Source organism: Halichoerus grypus, chromosome 11, assembly GCF_964656455.1.
Source record: "Halichoerus grypus chromosome 11, mHalGry1.hap1.1, whole genome shotgun sequence".
Classification (NCBI taxonomy): Eukaryota; Metazoa; Chordata; class Mammalia; order Carnivora; family Phocidae; genus Halichoerus; species Halichoerus grypus.
In genome coordinates, this window is record NC_135722.1 from 12,158,259 (window position 1) to 12,177,894 (window position 19,636).

General features: G+C 42.1%; 1 protein-coding gene across 1 annotated transcript; it reads left to right on the forward strand.

Moving 5' to 3' along the window:
• The first annotated feature begins 1,595 nt into the window (after window positions 1–1,595).
• LOC118525740 (olfactory receptor 9I1-like) lies at window positions 1,596–8,406 on the forward strand. The gene is made up of 2 exons (XM_078059123.1): window positions 1,596–1,666; window positions 7,440–8,406. Exons 1-2 carry the CDS (start codon window positions 1,596–1,598, stop codon window positions 8,404–8,406), a joined length of 1,038 nt encoding a protein of 345 aa, XP_077915249.1.
• The last annotated feature ends 11,230 nt before the right edge of the window (window positions 8,407–19,636 follow it).

Genomic DNA, 19,636 nt, shown 5'->3' on the forward strand with positions numbered 1-19,636 from the left:
CTCTTTCTCTCTTTCTCAGATAAAAAAATAACATTTTTTAAAAATATATCACTGGGATTGTGATAGGGATTGCACTGAAACATCTTTCTTATTGCCCTCTTGGGCTGTCTCTGCTCCACATGGTAATATCAGAAGCCCTGGCTGTAGATACTCAAAAGTCCATCAGGAGCAGAGAGCATCCTTGAGTATCCCGGTTTCCAGATCAGCCCAGCCACCTGCAGCTCTCGTAGCTTTGGCTGCTAACAGCTCACAGCGGCAGCCTTCTCTGGAGTAGTGCCCTCCTCAGCCAAGCGATCCATCTCCCCAAAGGGGGTCCCACCTCTCCTCTATGGGGCAGCCCACGGTCTGTAAACAGTCAATATGGGCTGCAGAAGGCCAAATCCCTTGCCTCGAGGCAGAACTGAGTCAGGGTATAATTTATACTCCAGAGTTGCCCTAGGGATCAGGCTAGACTCCACCAGAAACTATATCTTTGCTCAGCTAGTTTCTGCTTCCTTCACTGCCTGACAGGTCTCAGTGACACACTGGCCCCCAAACCCCTGTCCCACATCCTTTTTTTTTTTTTAAGGAAACCAACCTAAGACACATCTCTTCCCAAAAGTCAAAACAAGGGTCCTAGGCTTGATATGAAGAAGAACAACAACAATAATAATTGTGTAATACATCAAAGCACTCCAGATCTTTCCAACCTGTTACCAAGAGAAGGTAATAAATACGATGGAATCGCCCACCTCCACAAATTCCCCAGGGGATGTTTAATGGAATATTATCATTGCTGGCATATTCTCCCTCCTGTTCCTCTATCTTGTCCCAATAGCCATTCTATCGTCTATAGGAAACACTTGTAATACAAGACACACCCTCTTACCACACAGATATTTTAGTAGGTATTTAATTATAGGAAATGATAATAAATATTGTACAAAAATGGGTTGGAAGATAGAATTCCCTGTGCCACCAGGAGTCCTGGTCTGTGGCTGCCTTCCTTCTCTGTCATATATTCTCGCTCCATCTGTCATCTGCAATAGCAAGAACCACCCTGGCGAGGCTGAATGCTTGCTACTTATCAAGGAGTCTTATCCCTGCCATGTTACTTCGAGTGAATGGGGCGCATGGCTTCTCTGAGACCCTGCTGAAAGAGTTCCGATCCTACACTGATGAGTGGATGAAAGCATACAGGGCATGGGAGTGATTCTCCGGAAGCAGAACGCATGGTAATTGGAGGAAGCAAGACGGATTCTCCGGAAACCTACAGTCGAGCTGGGCAATAAGACTAACCACCAAGGAATAGCCATTAACAGTGTAAGACAACTAGAATTCAATGCCAAAGTGTGTGGTTCTAACACAGGCAGAGTGGGTTTCAGAGACTAGGGGAGAGATGAGAGCTGGAATAGCCAGAGAAAGTTTCAAGGGAAGCATGTTTAGACCGCACTAGCCTCATTCCCCCCGAACCAATAATCCATCCTTACTAACGAAATTCTGAGCAGACCATGAGATGAGACTTGATACAAGGTCTGAGTACAGGGTAGATGCAGTGTGAAGAGGACTTCACCAGGAGTCCTGGCAGAACCAGTGACTGACCGGGACAGCAGGACATGGAGGGCCAGTGGCAAAGAGGAACCAGCTTCATTCCCTACTGCAACTGCAAACGAGCTTTGAGCCTAGGGTGAGTTCGGAGTTGCCATGAAATCCCACAAGATTTGTTATTATCCTCTCAGATGTGTGGAGAGATGAGATAACGAGTCCCTGTTGAAGTGTGTTCTCCCTGGCAAGGCTGACTGTTCCTGGGAGCCCGGAGGCTGTCCCAGTTGCCAACACGTGATTCAGGGACAACCTTTGTGTGCTCCGCATCCCTCCCCCAAAACCATCCCCAAAGCATTTTAAATATCTCGCTGGTTTGCTTAGTAAGAAGAAACCTAGAATCTGTCAGCTACACTCAACTATCTGGGCAATCTCAGCTGCCTACTGCAAAATGCTTAAATGAACTAGATTAGTTTGACTCCAAACCAAAGATGAATCCAACTGGATTATCCCACCAGGTAATTAAGGTGTAATTGTGACCTTGGTAATGTTGAGAGGGTGCTAGCTCTGAAGTAAGGTGCATGAGAGCTACGGAAGGTGAACCTGGGCAGAGAATCTGGCCATTGTCATTGGAACCTGTCATCTAATGGGACCATGTTCAGACTGGGATTTCAGCTCTTGTATGAAATACACAAGTAAGATTGGGTCTTTAAAGAAGTTTTTTTAGAAACCTATAGCTGTAATCTCTTTGGGTTTATGTGTCACTAGGCAAACTTTAGAAAATAATTCCACATATAAGTGATATCGTATGATATTTGTCTTTCTCTGGCTAACTTACTTCACTTAGACTTATACTCTCTAGCTCCATCCACGTCGTGGCAAATGGCAAGATTTCATTCTTTTTATGGCTGAGTAATATTCCATTGTATGTATGTCGCACATCTTCTTTTTCATAGAGGAAGAAAAGAGAGAGGCAAATCAAGAAACAGACTCTTAACTATAGAGAACAGACTGATGGTTACCAGAAGGGAGGTGGATGGGGGGTTGGTGAAATAAGTGATGGGGATTTAGGAGTGCACTTGTGGTGAGGAGCATCGGGTGTTTTATGGAAGTGTGAAAGGACTATATTGTATATCTGAAAATAATATCACACTGTATGTCAAATAACTGGAATTTAAATAAAAACTTAAAAATATATATATAAACAGTTTCATGGGGGCAGGGGTGGGATACTCGACTGCAAACTTAGACCCAAGACTTCACTGTAAATTACTGTACTACCTATGATTATGCTGGAGGTGGGACTAATCATATGTACTAGAGCTCTGGCTTTGGAATAAGACAGACTTGGGTTAGAATCTGGGCTTTCTCAGGGTTCCTGGCTGGTTCAGTCTGTAGAGCGTATGACTCTTGATCTCAGGGTCATGAGTTCAAGCCCCATGTTGGGCGCAGAGATTACGTTTTTTAAAAGATTTTATTTATTTATTTGTCATAGAGAGAGAGAGCATAAGCAGGGGGATCAGCAGAGGGAGAAGCAAACTCCCCACAGAGCAGGGAGCCTGAATGGGAATTGATCGCAGGACCCTGGGATCATGACTTGAGCCAAAGGCAGATACTTAACCCACTGAGCCACGCAGGTGCTCCAGACTTTTCTTTCTTTTTTCTTTCTTTTTTTTTTTTTTGTTAAGTAATCTCTAGGGATGCCTGGGTGGCTCAGTTGGTTGAGTGTCTGCCTTTGGCTCAGGTCATGATCCCAGGGTCCTGGGATCAAGTCCTGCGTTGGGCTCCCTGCTCTGTGGGGAATCTGCTTCTCCCCCTTCCCCTTCTCCTACTCATTTTCTCTCCTTCTCTTTCTCTCTCAAATAAATAAATAAAATCTTAAAAAATAAAAAAAAAAATGAAAAAAAAATCTGGGCTTTTTCACTGACTAGTCATGTGACCTTGGACAAGCTACTTAACTCTTCAAATTTTAGTTTCCTCCAAGACAAAATAATGCCTCTATCATTGGTCATTGTGAGAATTATATGACATAATGTATACAGGATGCTTCACATCCTGCTTGGCACAGAGAAGATGCTCAACAAATGGCTACTAAGATTAGGAGGAGCAGCCCACTACAGTGGTGCCTTACCCCAATTCTGAGCTCAGGGAGACCAGGGCTAATATCTAAACACCTTCTCTTTCTAGCTGTGGAACCTCAGGCAAAATACTTAATGTTTGCAAACCTCAGTTTCCTCTCCTGTAAAATAAAGACAAACATTCTCCTCTTCTAATGCTACCAGGCTGGAATGAAATAAAGCCTTTACAGTGCTTAGCATGCTACCTGACTCAGGGCAAGAGCTCAGTAAATATTTTCTGTAATATTTTTAGACCAATCCCAATAAGGTAAGGAAAGTTAGCTTTGTTGAGCTTCTTCATGATCCCCAATGGATATAACCTTTGGAAGAAAGAGAAAGAAGAGTTCAGGAGAAGGTTCCAAGTGAAAGTAGGCACAAGATTTAGGAGCCATCTCTTCTCTGAAGTCTTCCTCATGGGTAAGACCATCTCTCCATCCCCTCCAGAGATCCCATATTCATCTACATCACATATTATAAGTAATAATGTCAACCTATAAGTGTCCTAAGCCTTCTTAAAATATCTGCTGGCCATAAACCTTGGCGTTCCTTCCTGGAAGCTGTTCTGGGTTCTGGGAGTCTGGAGTCACCCTCTACTTTGGGCCTAACCCAAGCTGCTGATACTCCAAGCCCCTTCTAAATAAGATCATACAAAACTGGGTGTGACCACCTGGTCCTGAAATTCTTCCTTTCCAGAAGTATTCTGGAAATTGCCTTTCTAGAAAATAGGCAAACTCTACCACATTAGGGTAAAATCCATTCTAACTTTTCAAAAACTCATTATTATATTCCCATTTTGTGCTTGAGCAAATTGAGATTAGAGTTGGCTAGGCAGTTTCTTCAAGAACATACCAAAGGAGAGATGTGGCCCAACTAAGTCTGTCTTAACCCAAAAAAAAGGAAGAATAAAAGACATGGACCACCAAAATACTCCAAAGTCAAACTTAGTCCTCTTTCCCCAGAAAGCTGAGTATATGTCTAATAATCTTAGAAGTACGATGAATTTAAAAGTTGAGCCTTGGGTCTGCAGAAAAAGTTATTTGCTTCCCCTAAGAGGACAGCATAATGTGAAGCAAAGACTACAGAATTTGAAGTTAGAAAGTCTCAGATTCAAATGTTGCTTCTGTTTCTTCCTAGACGTCTGGCAAGTTGGGCAGCCTCCTTAACGTCTCTGAGCCTCACTTTGCTCATCCACAAAATAGTCATGGCTGTACGCAACTTTCAGGGCTGCTGGAAAAATTAAAGTCAGAGTATGAGATGGGCCTAGTGTGCGTGTAGGACAAACCCAGTGTAGCTGCATCTCTACCCCAGTGATCTGGGCCAACTACTCCTCGGTCATGTGCATTGAACAGTCTTGGCTCAGAATCAGAGGGAACCCCAGGACTTCTCCACGAGATGGACAGAAAATGGTATATGTCAGTTTCAGAATTAGAGGGTGAGAAAGATGTTGAAATTAGCCAAGCTCTCATGGTTTGAAAGCAAGAAGGATCTGATAACCCAAACAACTGCAGGGAGAGTCCTTTGATTTCATGAATCATAGAGATGTGCTTAAGTATAGGAAAGCAGCAAAACGAATTCATAGCTAAGAGCACAGAATTCGCCAGCAAACCATTATCATTCAAAACCCAGCTCTTCCACTTATTAAAGTGGGTCACCTTAAACAAATTCATGTCCCAGAAGTTCAAATTCCTCACCGGTAAAAATAAATAAATAAATAAATAAAATAGATACTATAACAGCCCTCGAAGAGCTGTTTCTAGGATACAATAAGATAATTTTTGCAAAACTTCAACATGTTTGGTGGAATGGATAAGTAAATGTGCTGTAAGCATACCAAGGAAGACCATAGCAAAACCAGAAATAACAAACTAGATGTAGCTACATGACATGGACAAATCACAAAAATATAGTGTATGTGGGAAAAGAAAAAAATATAGGTTTTATAGCACAAGACCTTGTATATAAAATTTAAACTACACCAAAATCACTGTATTTTTTTAAAGGCACACATATTTTTAAATCAATATGAAAGGACTAAACATGGGAGTATATATATTTTGCATACACTAGACTGGATACCTATGAGGAACGGGGGAAGGATTGGGCATGGAGAGAGAAGGAAGGATAAAGAATAAAGTGAAAAAGAGCCTTGCCTTGATCAGTAATGATGACTTCTCAGGAACTGGCAAGTACGATTAACTCAATTTCAGACCTAAGATCCCATAGGTAATAAATCACTTGAAATAGTACCTGCATATTTTATTTACTCAGTAATTTGTAGCTAAAGAGTATGCGGGTTCTAGTATAGATATTAGGAAAGTCCTTTCAAAAGCCTCATTTAACCCATATAGCTAGACCTACAAATCATGCTTTGTGAGAGACAAAAGAACTTTAATGATCATATAACCTAGCCCTACCATTTTGCTGAACAGAAAATAAAGCCCAAGGAGGGGAAGTGAATTTTAAAGGTGATTCAGCTAGTTGGTGTCTGTCCTAGAGGGGACAACCACGGATCTTGACTCATCCCCAGACCTAGCTGCTGGAGTCAGGTGGGGGAAACAGCTTCAGGAAACCATGTTTTATATGATACGTCAGTGTCTCTCTTTCACTAGTGACCTCTGATTTGAGCTGGAGGAGGCTCCCAAGATTAAAATGGTAAAGATTAGGGGTGCATGCATATTCAGTTAGAAGAGCATGAGACTCTTGATCTCAGGGTCATGAGTTCGAGCCCCATGCTGGGTGTAGAGATTGCTTAAAATAAAAATAAATAAGTAAACTTAAAAAAAAATAATAAATAAAATAAAATGGCAAAGATTAAAGTGGAGAGAAAGACTTTTAGTTATTTTTTTATTATCACTGACGTATCGACACACAACAATTTGTAAGTTTAAGATGTACAATGTGTTGGTTTGATATATTTATACATTACTATATGTATAGTGTTAGCTAACTCTTCTCCCACCTCCCACAATTACTAAGTCCTCTTTGTGGTGAGAACAATTAAGAACTAGTCTCTTAGCAACTTTGAAGTTTGTAACGCAATGCTGTCAACTATAATACGTTTATAATATAATGTTGTTAACTATAATCACTATGCCCACGTTAGATCTCTAGAACTCATATCTGCCAGTTACAAGTTTGTACTGTTAAACATCTTCTTAATACCATCTGACTAAGCAGTTTTTGACCACATGAGAATAGTTATATAATAAGAAAAAAACACATCAGTGGGTAATATGAGGGAACAGTCAACATAGAGAGCAGATTCATCATCTTCCAACTTTTGAAAGCCTTTTATGAGAAGAAGGAGTTAAATTTGCTGTGTCTGGAAGGAGTAAAACGAAAACCAATGTGTGGAAGATAAAGAGAGAGAGAATACAGATCCAAAATAAGAATTAGTGGGTAGAACTGTCCACAAATGGAGGCTCATCCAGTAACTGGATGATCAAGCAGAAGGTATGCGGTGGGGGACACTTCAATATCCATGGGGATTAAAAAACATGCTCACCAGGTTCTCCCCAAATCTGAGGCTATGTGTCTCTTGTTTTCACAGAATTTCCAAATACAAACCAGAATTAATTTGAAGCAGAAACACCAGCTCAGGGCTCAGCTCCAAAAACTGCAGAAGAACATAGATGACCAAGGAGAATCTGGGCCAGGTACAGGATTTCTCAAAAACAAGCTCTACAAATTGGCCCAGAAATAGAAAGCTAACTTCTACCAAAGAGAGAAAGAATCTGCCCTTCAGTTCTGGGATCTGCCCTTCAGTTCTTTGTTGTTCCTGTTGTTCATTCTCATCTTCAGGTCAATTGTCAATATTGAATCCACGACCGAGAATAATCTCACCACAGTAACAGAGTTCATTCTCATGGGCTTTACTGACTACCACATGTTGGAGATTCCCCTCTTCCTGATGTTTCTCATCTTCTATATCATCACCCTTCTAGGAAATGCAGGGATGATCATTCTGATCCAAGTGGATGTCCAACTCCACACCCCAATGTACTTCTTCCTGAGCCATCTCTCCCTGCTGGATGCCTGCTACGCCTCAGTCATCACCCCTCAGATCCTGGCCACACTGGCCACAGGCAAGGCGGTCATCTCCTTTGGCCAATATGCTACCCAGTTCTTTTTCTTCACCATCTGTGCAGGCACGGAGTGTTTCCTGCTGGCAATGATGGCCTATGACCGCTGTGTCGCTATTAGCAACCCACTGCTCTACACTGTAGCCATGAATCCCAGAATCTGCTGGAGTTTGGTGGTGGGAGCCTATGTCTGTGGGATGTCAGGGGCCATCCTGCGTACCACATGCATCTTCACCCTCTTCTTCTGTGACCACAATCAGATCAACTTCTTCTTCTGTGACTTCCCACCCCTGCTGAAGCTCGCCTGCTGTGACACGACAAACACTGAGATTGTCATTGTCTTCTTTGGCAACTTTGTGATCTTGGCCAATGCCTTGGTCATTCTGATATCCTACCTGCTCAACATCAAGTCCATTCTGAAGGTGAAGTCTCCAGGTGGCAAGGCCAAGACTTTCTCCACGTGTGCTTCCCACCTCACTGCTGTGGCCCTTTTCTTTGGGACCCTCATCTTCATGTATCTGCGGAGTGGCTCAGGCAAGTCCCTGGAGGAAGACAAGGTTGTGTCTGTCTTCTACACTGTGGTCATCCCCATGCTAGACCCTCTGATTTATAGCCTAAGAAAAAAGGATGTGAAAGCAGCCTTCAGAAAGGTCACTGGTAGACTCCAGGTGTCCCAGAGTGTGTAGATATGAGTGACAGGACCTCTCCTCTTGGTCCATTTTCTTCCCATGTCAATAGATCCTAAGAGGTACCAACACTATATGCAAATCAGACCCACAAATAGACAGAAGGTAGATGGGTATCAGCAGGCAGAGAAGGAAAACTGCAAATATGGTAAAATTCATTTCCAGCAATCCCATGGTGCTTTTTTCTCCTCCCGGCTCTCCTGCCTCCAGTCCATTCCCTAGCACACAACAGTCTTATGATACTGTCTAATAGCTTAACTTACAGAATTTCAGGGGTCCGTGGGACTTGAGTTTATCTTATCCCACCTGTGTCTTTGCAGCCATGCTTAAGCTTCCATCTTTTCCTTCTCATTTTTTGCTCCCATTAAACCTACCTTTTTCTGTGTCAGAGATTCTAATTGGGGATTCCAGTGTTAAATGCTAAAAAGTCTTTTTTTTTCTTTTAATACATGAGTAACTGATCACGTCAGCAAGTGGGGAGTGCTGTATAAGACAAAACTGAGTCTCCAAATGGCCAAGGGAAGGGAGTGTTTGAGAAAAAGGCCTTCCTCTTCACCATCTTTGTCTTGGGACACCCCCTTGAGGAGCCTTCCTTCTTGCTCATGCCACAAGGATGGAATTTGCAAACTGCCTTCCCACTTGATGGTTCCCTGGCTTTGTTGCTCCTGCTGTGTAATGTTCCTCTCATATTTCCAAGATGAACTAAGCCACCTTACCTTTGGCTCCTCAAAGGCCAACTCCCTAGTTTCTGAAGGACATGATACATTGCTCCTCCTCCCCCCTCACATTGCCTGCTTCGTGAACAGTCCCTTCCTATCAAGCATCCCATAATTTCCAGGAACAGCAAAGACAGAGAACAAAGACAGGTATAAGGTAAACATTAAACCACACGTTAACTTCTCTGGAAGAAGGTTTTTGGAGAAAAGAAAGTAACTAATTTCTGCTTGAGACTGCAAAACCCTTCAGGGCAGAGTCTGCTTTGCTTGTTGTGGAACTCAATCCAAGTTCAGGGTCTGGACCAGATGAACTCTTGATAATTGCTTTTGAACAGATTTTTAGGGCACATTCATGATCTCATTTGAGCCTCAGGGAAACTCTGTAAGGCAAATAAGGAAGACAGTGTTGAATAGAAGATTCCCATTTTGCAGTTAAGAAAGTGCTTTCTCATAGTCCCTTTGGACCTTTGCTCAGAGTTCCTTTGTTCAGAGTATACAGCGGTAGACAATGGATGGCTTTCAGAATCAGGCTTGTAACTGAATCCCAATTCTACCACTAATTCACTGTGAAATTTATAGTAAATGGTTCCATTTCTCAGATCCTAATTTTCCCCAGATCTAAAATAAATATAACAACTCCTAATTCAAGAGCATATTGTAAAAAATTATATGAGGTGAGGGGCACCTGGCTGGTTCGGTCAGAAGAGCATGCAACTGTTAATCTTGGGGTTGTAAGTTTGAGCCAACATGGGGTTTGAAATAAATAAATGAGGTGATGAAAAAGAAATCTCCTAGCACAGGGGTGCCTGGGTGGCTCAGTCAGTTAAGCATCCAACTTTTGATTTTGGCTCAGGTCACGGTCTCAGGGTCATGAAATCCAGCCCCATGTCAGGCTCTGCGCTCAACAGGGAGTCTGCTAGAGATTCTCTCTCTTTCTCCCTCTGCCCCTCACCCCTCCACCCTGCTCTCTCACTCTTTCTCTCTCTCTCTCTAAAATAAATAAATCTTAAAAAAAAGGAAAGAAAGAAAGAAGAAAGAAAGACAGAAAGAAAGAAAGAAAGCTCCTAGCACAAACCCATTGTTCAATATATATTGTTCTCTTCCCTCCGCTTTCCCTCAGTTTCACCATGGGTGTTGCCACAATTCCATGGCCATTAACAAAAATGAAACAGATCACAAACAAGTGATAATGAAAGACAATGAACTGAGGAAGATGAATAACTCAATCCTTTTCACCCAAGAAATAAAACAAACATGGGTGTTTAGTTGGGGTGGGGGTGCACTTATCTGCATCCCATATGGTCAAGGATAACCAAAAGATGTCTTTTTATTGAATATATTGTTGTGTGCCCAAAGAACCCCTCCGCCAGATCTTAATTTTATGAGAAGTTGGTCCTCCATGACCCTCCATATGGGAACAATCATTGTATTAAAATGGCCCACCACCGCACCTACAGTTGATTGGTTCAGAAATCAGTACCTGACCCAGTGTAGGTTTAATAAAAATTTTTCCCTGGGCATTATGAAGTTGAACATGTAAAAGAGATTCAGAATAGGAGGCCAGGCTGGCCAAGGTAGAGAGGTCAAGAGAGATACAAAAATGAAACAGTTATTGAAAGGGAATCAGCAATAACAGACTAAGAAAGAACCCTGGCAGTTTCCATCCGCTGCTTCCCATTGCACTGAGGGGCAGCCACAGTAGTTTTCTTGCTTCCTTAAGACACACTGTGTTTAGTGTTCAGGATCCAACACTAAATTCCCCTTTGGGAACTAGTTCAAGCTTAGTCATGAGACTCAAAGGATACTTGTAGAACTTTAATGGAGAGGAGTTCTTCAGCATATTCTAGCAGATCTGCACTCACACACACTGATTCCATCCACCCTTTAAATAAAGAAAGCTCTGGGTTTCAGTATCTATATACTTTTATCATACTCTCATTATAGGAGAAACTTCCCCACCTAGAGCTCTTTGCTTAGGTAACCACTGTTCTAGCACTTGACCTTGACCTTCAGGTGATCAAACTAGAAAAAGCCCCTGACCCAGCTTTCATCGATGCATGAACAGAGTAGAGAGCCATGAGGTGCTCTAGAGCTATACAATGATTATTAAGCAGAACAATAAAGTTATCTGCCTCTTGAGGGTCTAAACTGAAAAATATGGGAAAAGATGAAGTTATTTGAGAAAGGAGACTCACAAATTATAATTAGTTATGGAGAAAATAGTTGAGTCATGTTAATGGGCAGACCAGAGAGAAAATGAGCAAATATCAGGTGCTGAGGAGGCAGCAATATAACCTGGTCCCTCATGCTGCATTAGATCTTTCAGGTCTTGAATTATGTTCCAGAATGAGTTCTAGGGCACTCTATAGGTCCCCAAGAAATCCCTATATCCCTTTTGAAGCATAAGAATCTTAGCCATAGACCCACATTCTACTAGATAATCTGAGTGGGCCTCTGTTACAATCTAAACGACGTGGCAACTCATTGCCCTAGCTACTAATAACAAAATAATAATGATGATGATAGCTAAGTCTTACAGAGCACCTATTATATGCCAGACACTATTCTAAGAACTTTTATACGTATTTAACAACCCTATGATGCTTAACAACCCTATGATGTACGTGCAATTACTATCCCCACTTAGAGATGAGTAAACTAGGACACAGAGAAGTTAAAATAAGTTGCCCAAGGTCTCAGAAGCCACAAAAGCCATAGAAGGCCGTGATTTGAGATCAGGAAATCTGGTTCCAGAAATTCCACTCTTATCTACTCTCTTATATCACCTTTGAATGCCATTTTATATACAACCGTCCCTTCCTTGGTACAGAATCACTTAAGGGAAAATAGCCTTACTCATTAGGCTCTTTCTCCAGGAATCAGGAAAAAAAAAAAAATGGTTTCCTTGCTTCGGAACTGGAAGTCGTGTGAAAAAAAAACATTCGATGGTTGATGGAGAGGTCTCCACAAGATGAAATAAAATGAAAGACCACTTTAACAAAGAGAGGCTCTTACTTTTCACAAATGCCTATGCACCTGCAGGTTCTTGGCTAAGCCACCAAACGAAAGCTGGAAGAGATTCCCTGTAAAGGACATTCCATGAAGATTCATTCAGAATATACACTGAGCTGGGCTGAAGAGACCCTATTCTCTGTGACAGCTAAGATCCCACCAGGGCATTTAGGTCAGAATCAGCCATAAGGCTTGCCCTAGACAAGGCAGCTCTGTTGACGCTTGACAGAATGAGAGCAACACTGATTCTCAGATCTACCTACCAGGCAGTAAGCCCAAGTTCACTTGAGAGAATGAAAGCAACACTGATTCTCAGATCTACCAACCAGGGAGTAAGTCCAAGTTCTCTGTATTCAACTTCTCTGAATAAAAGGAATAAGGTCAGGAGAAACTCATGCCTTCTTCCCAACATCTTTCGCACACCTACAAAAGAGAAACTGTCTGCACAAATCATTCTTCCCCCTTAATCAACCTACAGGACCTACTTCTTTACTTTATCCAGGTCTCTGTTGAAGTGTTGCCTCATTTTGGAGAAACCTTTCTTGACCACCATATCTAAAATAATAGATCCCCTATTGCCTATCATTTCCCATCCCCCTACTCTGTTATTTATTCTTCAAGACACTTAACAATAGTTTGTTTTTAATCCCTGCCCCCAGGAGAATGTTCTTTGTCACCACCCCCATGCAAGCAAAGATTGTCTGCCATTTTTAGTGAATCTTCTGACTCACAGTAGGTGTTAAGTAAATATCTAATGAAAAGCAAAAAGAAGATAGAAATGAATAGGACTTCCATTTCTGGAAATATGGTGGACTAAGGTTTTTCTAACAAGAAACTTTTATATGTATTTAACAACCCTATGATGCTTTAGCAACCCTGAAAAACATGAAAAAAATAAATAAAAAGGTGAAAAGACTAATCAAAGAAATCAAAGGCTAAACATCTGAGGGAAAATAAGAACCCTAAGAAGTAAGCAGAGTATTGAAACTATGTGTGTCATCAAGAGCATCACCCTATAAGGATATATTAGTTATATATTGCTGTTAATTGGTAGCTTAGGGGCCCATGGCTGGCTCAGTTGGTAGATCATGCAATTCTTGATCTCAGGGTTGTGAGTTCAAACCCTACATTGGGTGTGAAGCCTACTTAATGTAGGGCTTGAACTCACAACCCTGAGTGAAAAATTGGCAGCTTGAAGCAGCAAACATTTACTATCGTACAGTTTCTGTGGGTCAGGAATCCAGGCACAGGTTAGTTGGATTAGTTAGTCTCTGGCTCAGGGTCTCTCACAAAACTTATTAAGATGTTGCCCAGGGTTCTAGTCATGTTGACAAGACTTGAGTCCTTCCCCACTGTTGGCCAAATATGCCCATTCCTTGCTACATGGTCTTCTCCATAGGGAAACTCACAACATGACTCTCATCAGAGCAGGTGCTAAAGACAGACGCTGTAGTCCTTTTGAAACCTAATCTCAGAAGTAACATCCCATCACATTGTATTTACTGAAGGTAGTCACTAAATCCAAGCCATACTCGAGAGAGAGGAATTACTCAAAGACATGAATACCAGAAGGCAGAATCATCCAGGGCCATCTTAGGAGCTGCCTCTGCAGTCTGTCCTCTGACCCCAAACAAACTGTTATTCAGCTAGGACTGGATACACAGCCAGACTACTTTCCCCAGCCTCCTTTGCAGCTAAGTATGGACATAGAGCTGAGTTTTTAGCCAGCAGAATGCTTGACTAAATGTTGTGGACCATTTCCAAGCCATGCTCCTTCCCATTCTGCTGGCCTGAGGCAACTGAACACAGTGACCTTGGAAGCCACTGGTTGAAGGTCACAGAGGTTCAATAGAAATCACTACTTGGAGGACTGGTAATGGCTCCTCTCTGTCACTAGCTGTGGGGCACTGACTCATCTCATCCTGGTTTTCTTAAATCTTGTCCACATCTTTTTAAATAGTGGTTTTACTAAACCCTCCTCAGATTACCCAAATCAAATGTAGCATCTGTTACCTGTAAGGACCCTGACTGATGCAGTCCTGGACCTCACTCCAAATAAATTCAAAGTAGAATCAAGAACTAAATATGAAAGGCAAATTAACAAATATTTTATAAAATAACAGAGGAGAATATTCTCATGACCTCATCATATGGAAGAATTTCTTATATACAAAACAAAAGGCATTAATCATAAATTTAAATATTCCTAAATGTGTCAGTATTCATTAAAGAGGTTCTGTTGATCAAAAACATGATTAAGGAGATGAAAATTGGGGCGCCTGGGTGGCTCAGATGGTTAAGCATCTGCCTTCAGTTCAGGTCATGATCCCAGGGTCCTGGGGTCAAGTCCCACATCGGGCTCCCTGTGCAGCGGAGAGCCTGCTTCTCCCTCTCCCTCTGCTGCTCCCCCTGCTTCTGCTTTCTTTCTCTCTGTCAAATAAAAAAAAGAAGAAGAAAATGGAAATTGGGGTGCCTGGCTGGCTCAGTCAGTAGAGCATGCAGCTCTTGATCTCAGGGTTGTGAGTTCAAGCCCCCCCATCGGATGTGGAGCCTACTCTAAAAATATAAATAAATAAAAAGAGAGAGAAACTTCAGCTTATATTTAAAAAGAAGATGAAAAATCAAGACACAAAGTGGGAGAAAATATTTTTAAGGTACACAATCACAACTACTATCTTGTGTGTGTATGTGTATACATAAAAGTGATTAAGAGGGGGAAGGGTTAAAAGAAAAAGAAAAGTGATTGAGAAAAGATAGCACAAACACTCAAGCAGTGTTTGAGCCAGTCAGAAGGAGACTGTTCAAATAACCAATACCTATGAAGAGATGCTTATTCTCATTAGTAATCAGGAAAATGCAAATTAAAAACACAATATGCTCACTAGATTAGCAAAAATTTTAAAGTATGACACCACTCTATTGACAAAGAGATGAAAAGAGTAGTATAAATTAACTAATTTAGTAGTAGTAGTATCAAATTAGTTTAATTTTGTAAAATATTTTGGCATTAACCTTTCAAAGTCAAATATACACATAACCACTGACCCAGATATTCCAGTGACCTAGGTATACACAACGGAGAAACTCTTGCCCATGCCCATCTGGATACAGGTACAAAAATGTTCATAAAGCATTGTAATAGCATAAAATTCAAAACACTTATCTTTAGTTTTTTTTTATTCTTCTGATCCGGAGTGTGGATGTGATGGCTGGAGCCTGATAGCCATTATGGACCATAAACTAACCTTGAAGCTGGAAGCCATGCTCAGAAAGCAGCAGAGAAGAAACACAGAGAAGGCTAAGCCCCTGATGACATTTTTAATCCACCATACCAGCCATGGGCTGCCTTATCTCCAGGCTTCTTTTATGTAGGATGGAAATAAACATTTATCTTATTTAAAAAACAATAGTGTGCATGTCTATATACATATAATCCAAAAATAAGCTAAACTAAGCCATATTGTTAGCAATACATGGATGGATGAAACTACCCCCCCTTCTCCTCAGCAACAACAAAATGGGATTCGAGGCACCCTGCTCTGTTCTTGTTACCGATTTTCCACCAGTAAGGTGGTCTTCCTTTGTTTCTAAGTTACATACACTATAGGACTGCTCACTACCCCACAGAATATTCTGGAAGGCAGGTGTTTACACCAAAGAGGGCTTGATGCTCAAGACCTTGCCACAATATAAAATGGAAAGGTAAGCATTGTGTGTCCTTCTGAGGGTGGAGGAACTTGACATGGGGTCCAGTCAGGCTTCCCAGAAGTGGTGAGGCTTGAACTGGGTCTAGAAGGAAGCATCCGTGGGCAAAGCAGACTAATAGGGAAGACAACCTGATGGAACGTGCCACAGTTCCTAGTCCCAGTTCCTCCTCCCCACCATAGCCACCCTCACCCATCACTTCTCACCAGCCCACACGACCTCCATCTGACAGCTGAGAAGCTACATGAGCTCGGGAGCTCGGGAGAGGCACGTGGCCCTTCTGGACCTGTTTCTTCATCTGTGATGTGTCAACATAAGTCTGAATTCTCTCTCAGTTGTTTGGTTGTTGTTTTTTTTTCCCAGCCCTGGAAGAAGTGACATGAAGGTGACAATATTCATTCCCTGAGGAACATGAGAAATGACATCATTCAGGGTCTTCCACTTATCCTCCTGAGCTTTTTAATCCCCAGACTCACTGTTTTCTTCCCCAGATGGAGAGAGAGGGGCTATAATACCCCCGAGTCGGCTCTGACAGGAGGAGGCTACCTTCTCCCAGAAGCCCTCGCCTCTCATTTTGTGATCGGCAGACAAGTCCAGGCTCACACAGCCCCCACTGTAAGGTAAATCATCATAGTGAATCATGGAGAAAGAGTCTGTCTTCCATTTTTCATTATCACCTTCGCACACAAGCACCATCCTAGGTGAATTCTATAAATAGATGTTAAAACCACCAAAGGATTCAATTGGATCAGAAAACTCATTGATTTGGAAACAAGATGATCTTAATTGGGTTCTTTGAGCAAGAAGGCAAAACAGTAGCCACCTGGAGGACCTTTGGTTGCAAGCTCTGAATTCCATCCAGCGCCGCTGGGTGAACTGGGCACACAGTCTGGCTCTGCTACCCGCTGGAAGCGTATTTGAAGGGGGGTTCAGCATATGTGTACAGCCAGCCTAAAGACGATGAGATCATTGCATTTTCTATCATTTTCAGATTGCCACAGCAGCCATCTCCTTGGATCTGCAAAGAAAACAGAAAATATCAACAGTGCTTCACAGAAGTCTTTCATAAGAACAAAAGGAACAGCTCTTCTCCTACGCGGTAATGTGAATCTTGTAACTATGTTGGGAGATCAGATATACTTCCAAGACTATTAAATGTGTTTTCCAAATTTTTGAACAGTGCGACCTTGTGAACAAGCTACCTTCCCAAAGCTTCAACTCTGTCTTCTATAAAGCAGGCCTAGGAATATATATACCTTGCCAATGATTGCAGGAATCAGTAACACATATGTTGAGTGCAGGGAATAATAGTTGGTGTTCAGATATTATTACTCTCCAGACAGCCATACTGTTGAGTAACCAAGTATTCAGAGCAAGAACCAAGGATGGGCCTGGAGCCTTCTGAGGAGGTTGTCTCAACTGGTGAGGTCAGAAAGAAAGATACTTGTAATGGGCAGCTTTTGAGAAGAGAATGTGGAAATGGATGTCACGGGAGGGAAGTGCAGTGAGGGAGATGAAGAGTGGGGGGCCCTGAACCTGGCCTCTGAATGTCCCAGCAACCCTCCCATCCCTGTGGCCCCATCCTGGGCTTGTCACTTCTGGTTTGTTCTTTAATGACTCCGTGGCCTTTCCTGAGGCTCCAAATAGGATTCTAGTGTCGAGCCCCCACCAGGATAAATTGGGGAGGGAATGTTCCCTGACACACTGGGTAAAAGTTGCTTCTTCTCTGGGCTTCAATTTTTCCCTCTGCCAAATGAAGAGAACATAGTAGACCAGGTGCATTCAAATCTCTTTTTAACATCAGAATTCCCTTTCCAAACAAAATGAAATGAAGCACCTGGTTGTTGACAAGAGTTCAAGGAATTGCTGCTTCGTTTGAAGATGTGTGAGTTGGCAGCTCTGGGAAGGCTGGGGCCTCTGGGTAGCAGAGCTGGAAAATTACAGAACCACATCACCCAGGTCCTTTCCAACTCCAGGTTCTGTGGGTCTGTGAGGTCCGGGGTCTCTGCTGAGGGTCGTGGGTGCTTTCAACAAGTGTGGAGGGGAGGGGCGCCTGGGTGGCTCAGTCAGTTAAACATCTGCCTTCAATTCAGGTCATGATCCCAGAGTCCTGGGATCAAGCCCCACATCAGGCTCCTTGCTCAGCAGGGAGCCTCCTTCTCCCTCTCCCGCTCCCCCTGCTGGTGTGTGTGTGTGTGTGTGTGTGTGTGTGTGTGTGTGTGTGTGTGTCTCAAATAAATAATTTCAATCTCAGTTTCAATACCAGTGTTGTGGAGCATGTCCAAGGGCTGGACTGAAAGGTTATGACCATTCTGGGAAAAAAAGGTGCTGTGATTGGCCAATCATGACAGCCCAAATCCTACTAAGCAGTGGGATATTGCTATAAGTCTGTGAAGCATATGATTAAACATGATAGAAATCTGAATTCATTGGTTATTTAGTTCAAATTATTGAAGCATTCATTTTTTTGAAGCATTCAGAGTAATATATTAACAGCCTCAAGGAAACTCATATTTGTAATCTTATGATTCAGACATAGGCGCAGCAAGAAAAGAGTCCTCGGAGAATGTCTAGTTAAGCAAGGTGCAGCTAAAGCATGGAGTCCTTATCTCTAAATTTACATGTCTGTGGAAAGGAGGAAAAAGAAAAACTTTCTTGGCTAAATAAAGGATGGAGAATACTGCCATGAAAGAAGGAGTTACTGAGTCATAGAACAAAATTATAGATTTGGGTACAATTTTAGGATGTTTGTACTAAAAAGTTCCAAACTGAGTAAGGACAGGTCTTGAAGAGATGTCAGATACCAGCCCCATTCACAGCCCAGCGGAAGGTATGAAAGCTGTTTTATCCCTTTGGATATAGCAGACAGTTAATATGTGGGCTGGCTACATGCTTTCAACTTTTTAACTTTTGGACTGTCACCTCCCCGCCAAAAAAGGCAGCTGGATAAATAAAAAACTCTCTTTGTAAAGTATTTGAACCAGGGAATCCTGAAATAACTTTTCAGTTCCTCATGGTACTAACAGTGATGGACCTCTAAGGAGTGATAAGCCATGACTATGTACAAGTCAGAGTTAAAGGAAATAGGGAAGATAAAAATGATAGGAAACTCACTGGAGAAAGGGACAGAAAGAAGCAGATGGTTGGAGTACAGAAAAAAAAAAAATCACAGTAATAACAGGGTTCTGGAAGAAAGCTGCCTAAACTCCTGTTCTTAATGTCCGGAGAATTCGCTTCAGTTCAGTAATCTAGGACTTCCTTCCATCTTCAGTCTCCACTAGACCCGGGTGAGAGAGCACAGGGCAAAAAAGATGGAAGCAATGGGAGGAACTGGGGTAGTCCAGGCTCAGGCTACCGCCAAGCAATAAATGGGATATGTATCGATTTCCACACCTTCTTGAAGGTGTTAATGGTTATTCCAGGATTATTGAGAGGAACCGCTAAGTTAATGTGAAAAGGAAATGTCCGACACAGAATAAGGGCTCCATAAATCTAATGGTTTCCACAGAATCACTTTCTTTCTCGGACCCTAGGGAAAGAAATCCAAGACAGACCATGACCTGATTTGTAGGAGAGCAGAAGTAGATGATGAGAGCACTCACAAGGAATTACAGAAGTAACTGGAAATGTTTGACTTGGAGATGAGATTAGATAAAAGTGATTGTTAACACTGTCTTGGGAGAGAGGGATTTTACTCAACATAGTATCAATGTGTAGACTATATCACTGTGTGGAAGATGCAGAAAAAGTAATGTGGCTTTCCCAACAGGGAGACTTTTCCAAAGATAGAGTGTCCC

Bases quoted from the DNA above. Each gene is read 5' to 3' on its own strand.
- LOC118525740 (XM_078059123.1), top strand. From the start codon at position 1,596: ATGGAGGGCCAGTGGCAAAGAGGAACCAGCTTCATTCCCTACTGCAAC. The intron at 1,667-7,439 runs GTGAGTTCGGAG...TCTCATCTTCAG, and splicing joins AAACGAGCTTTGAGCCTAGG to GTCAATTGTCAATATTGAAT.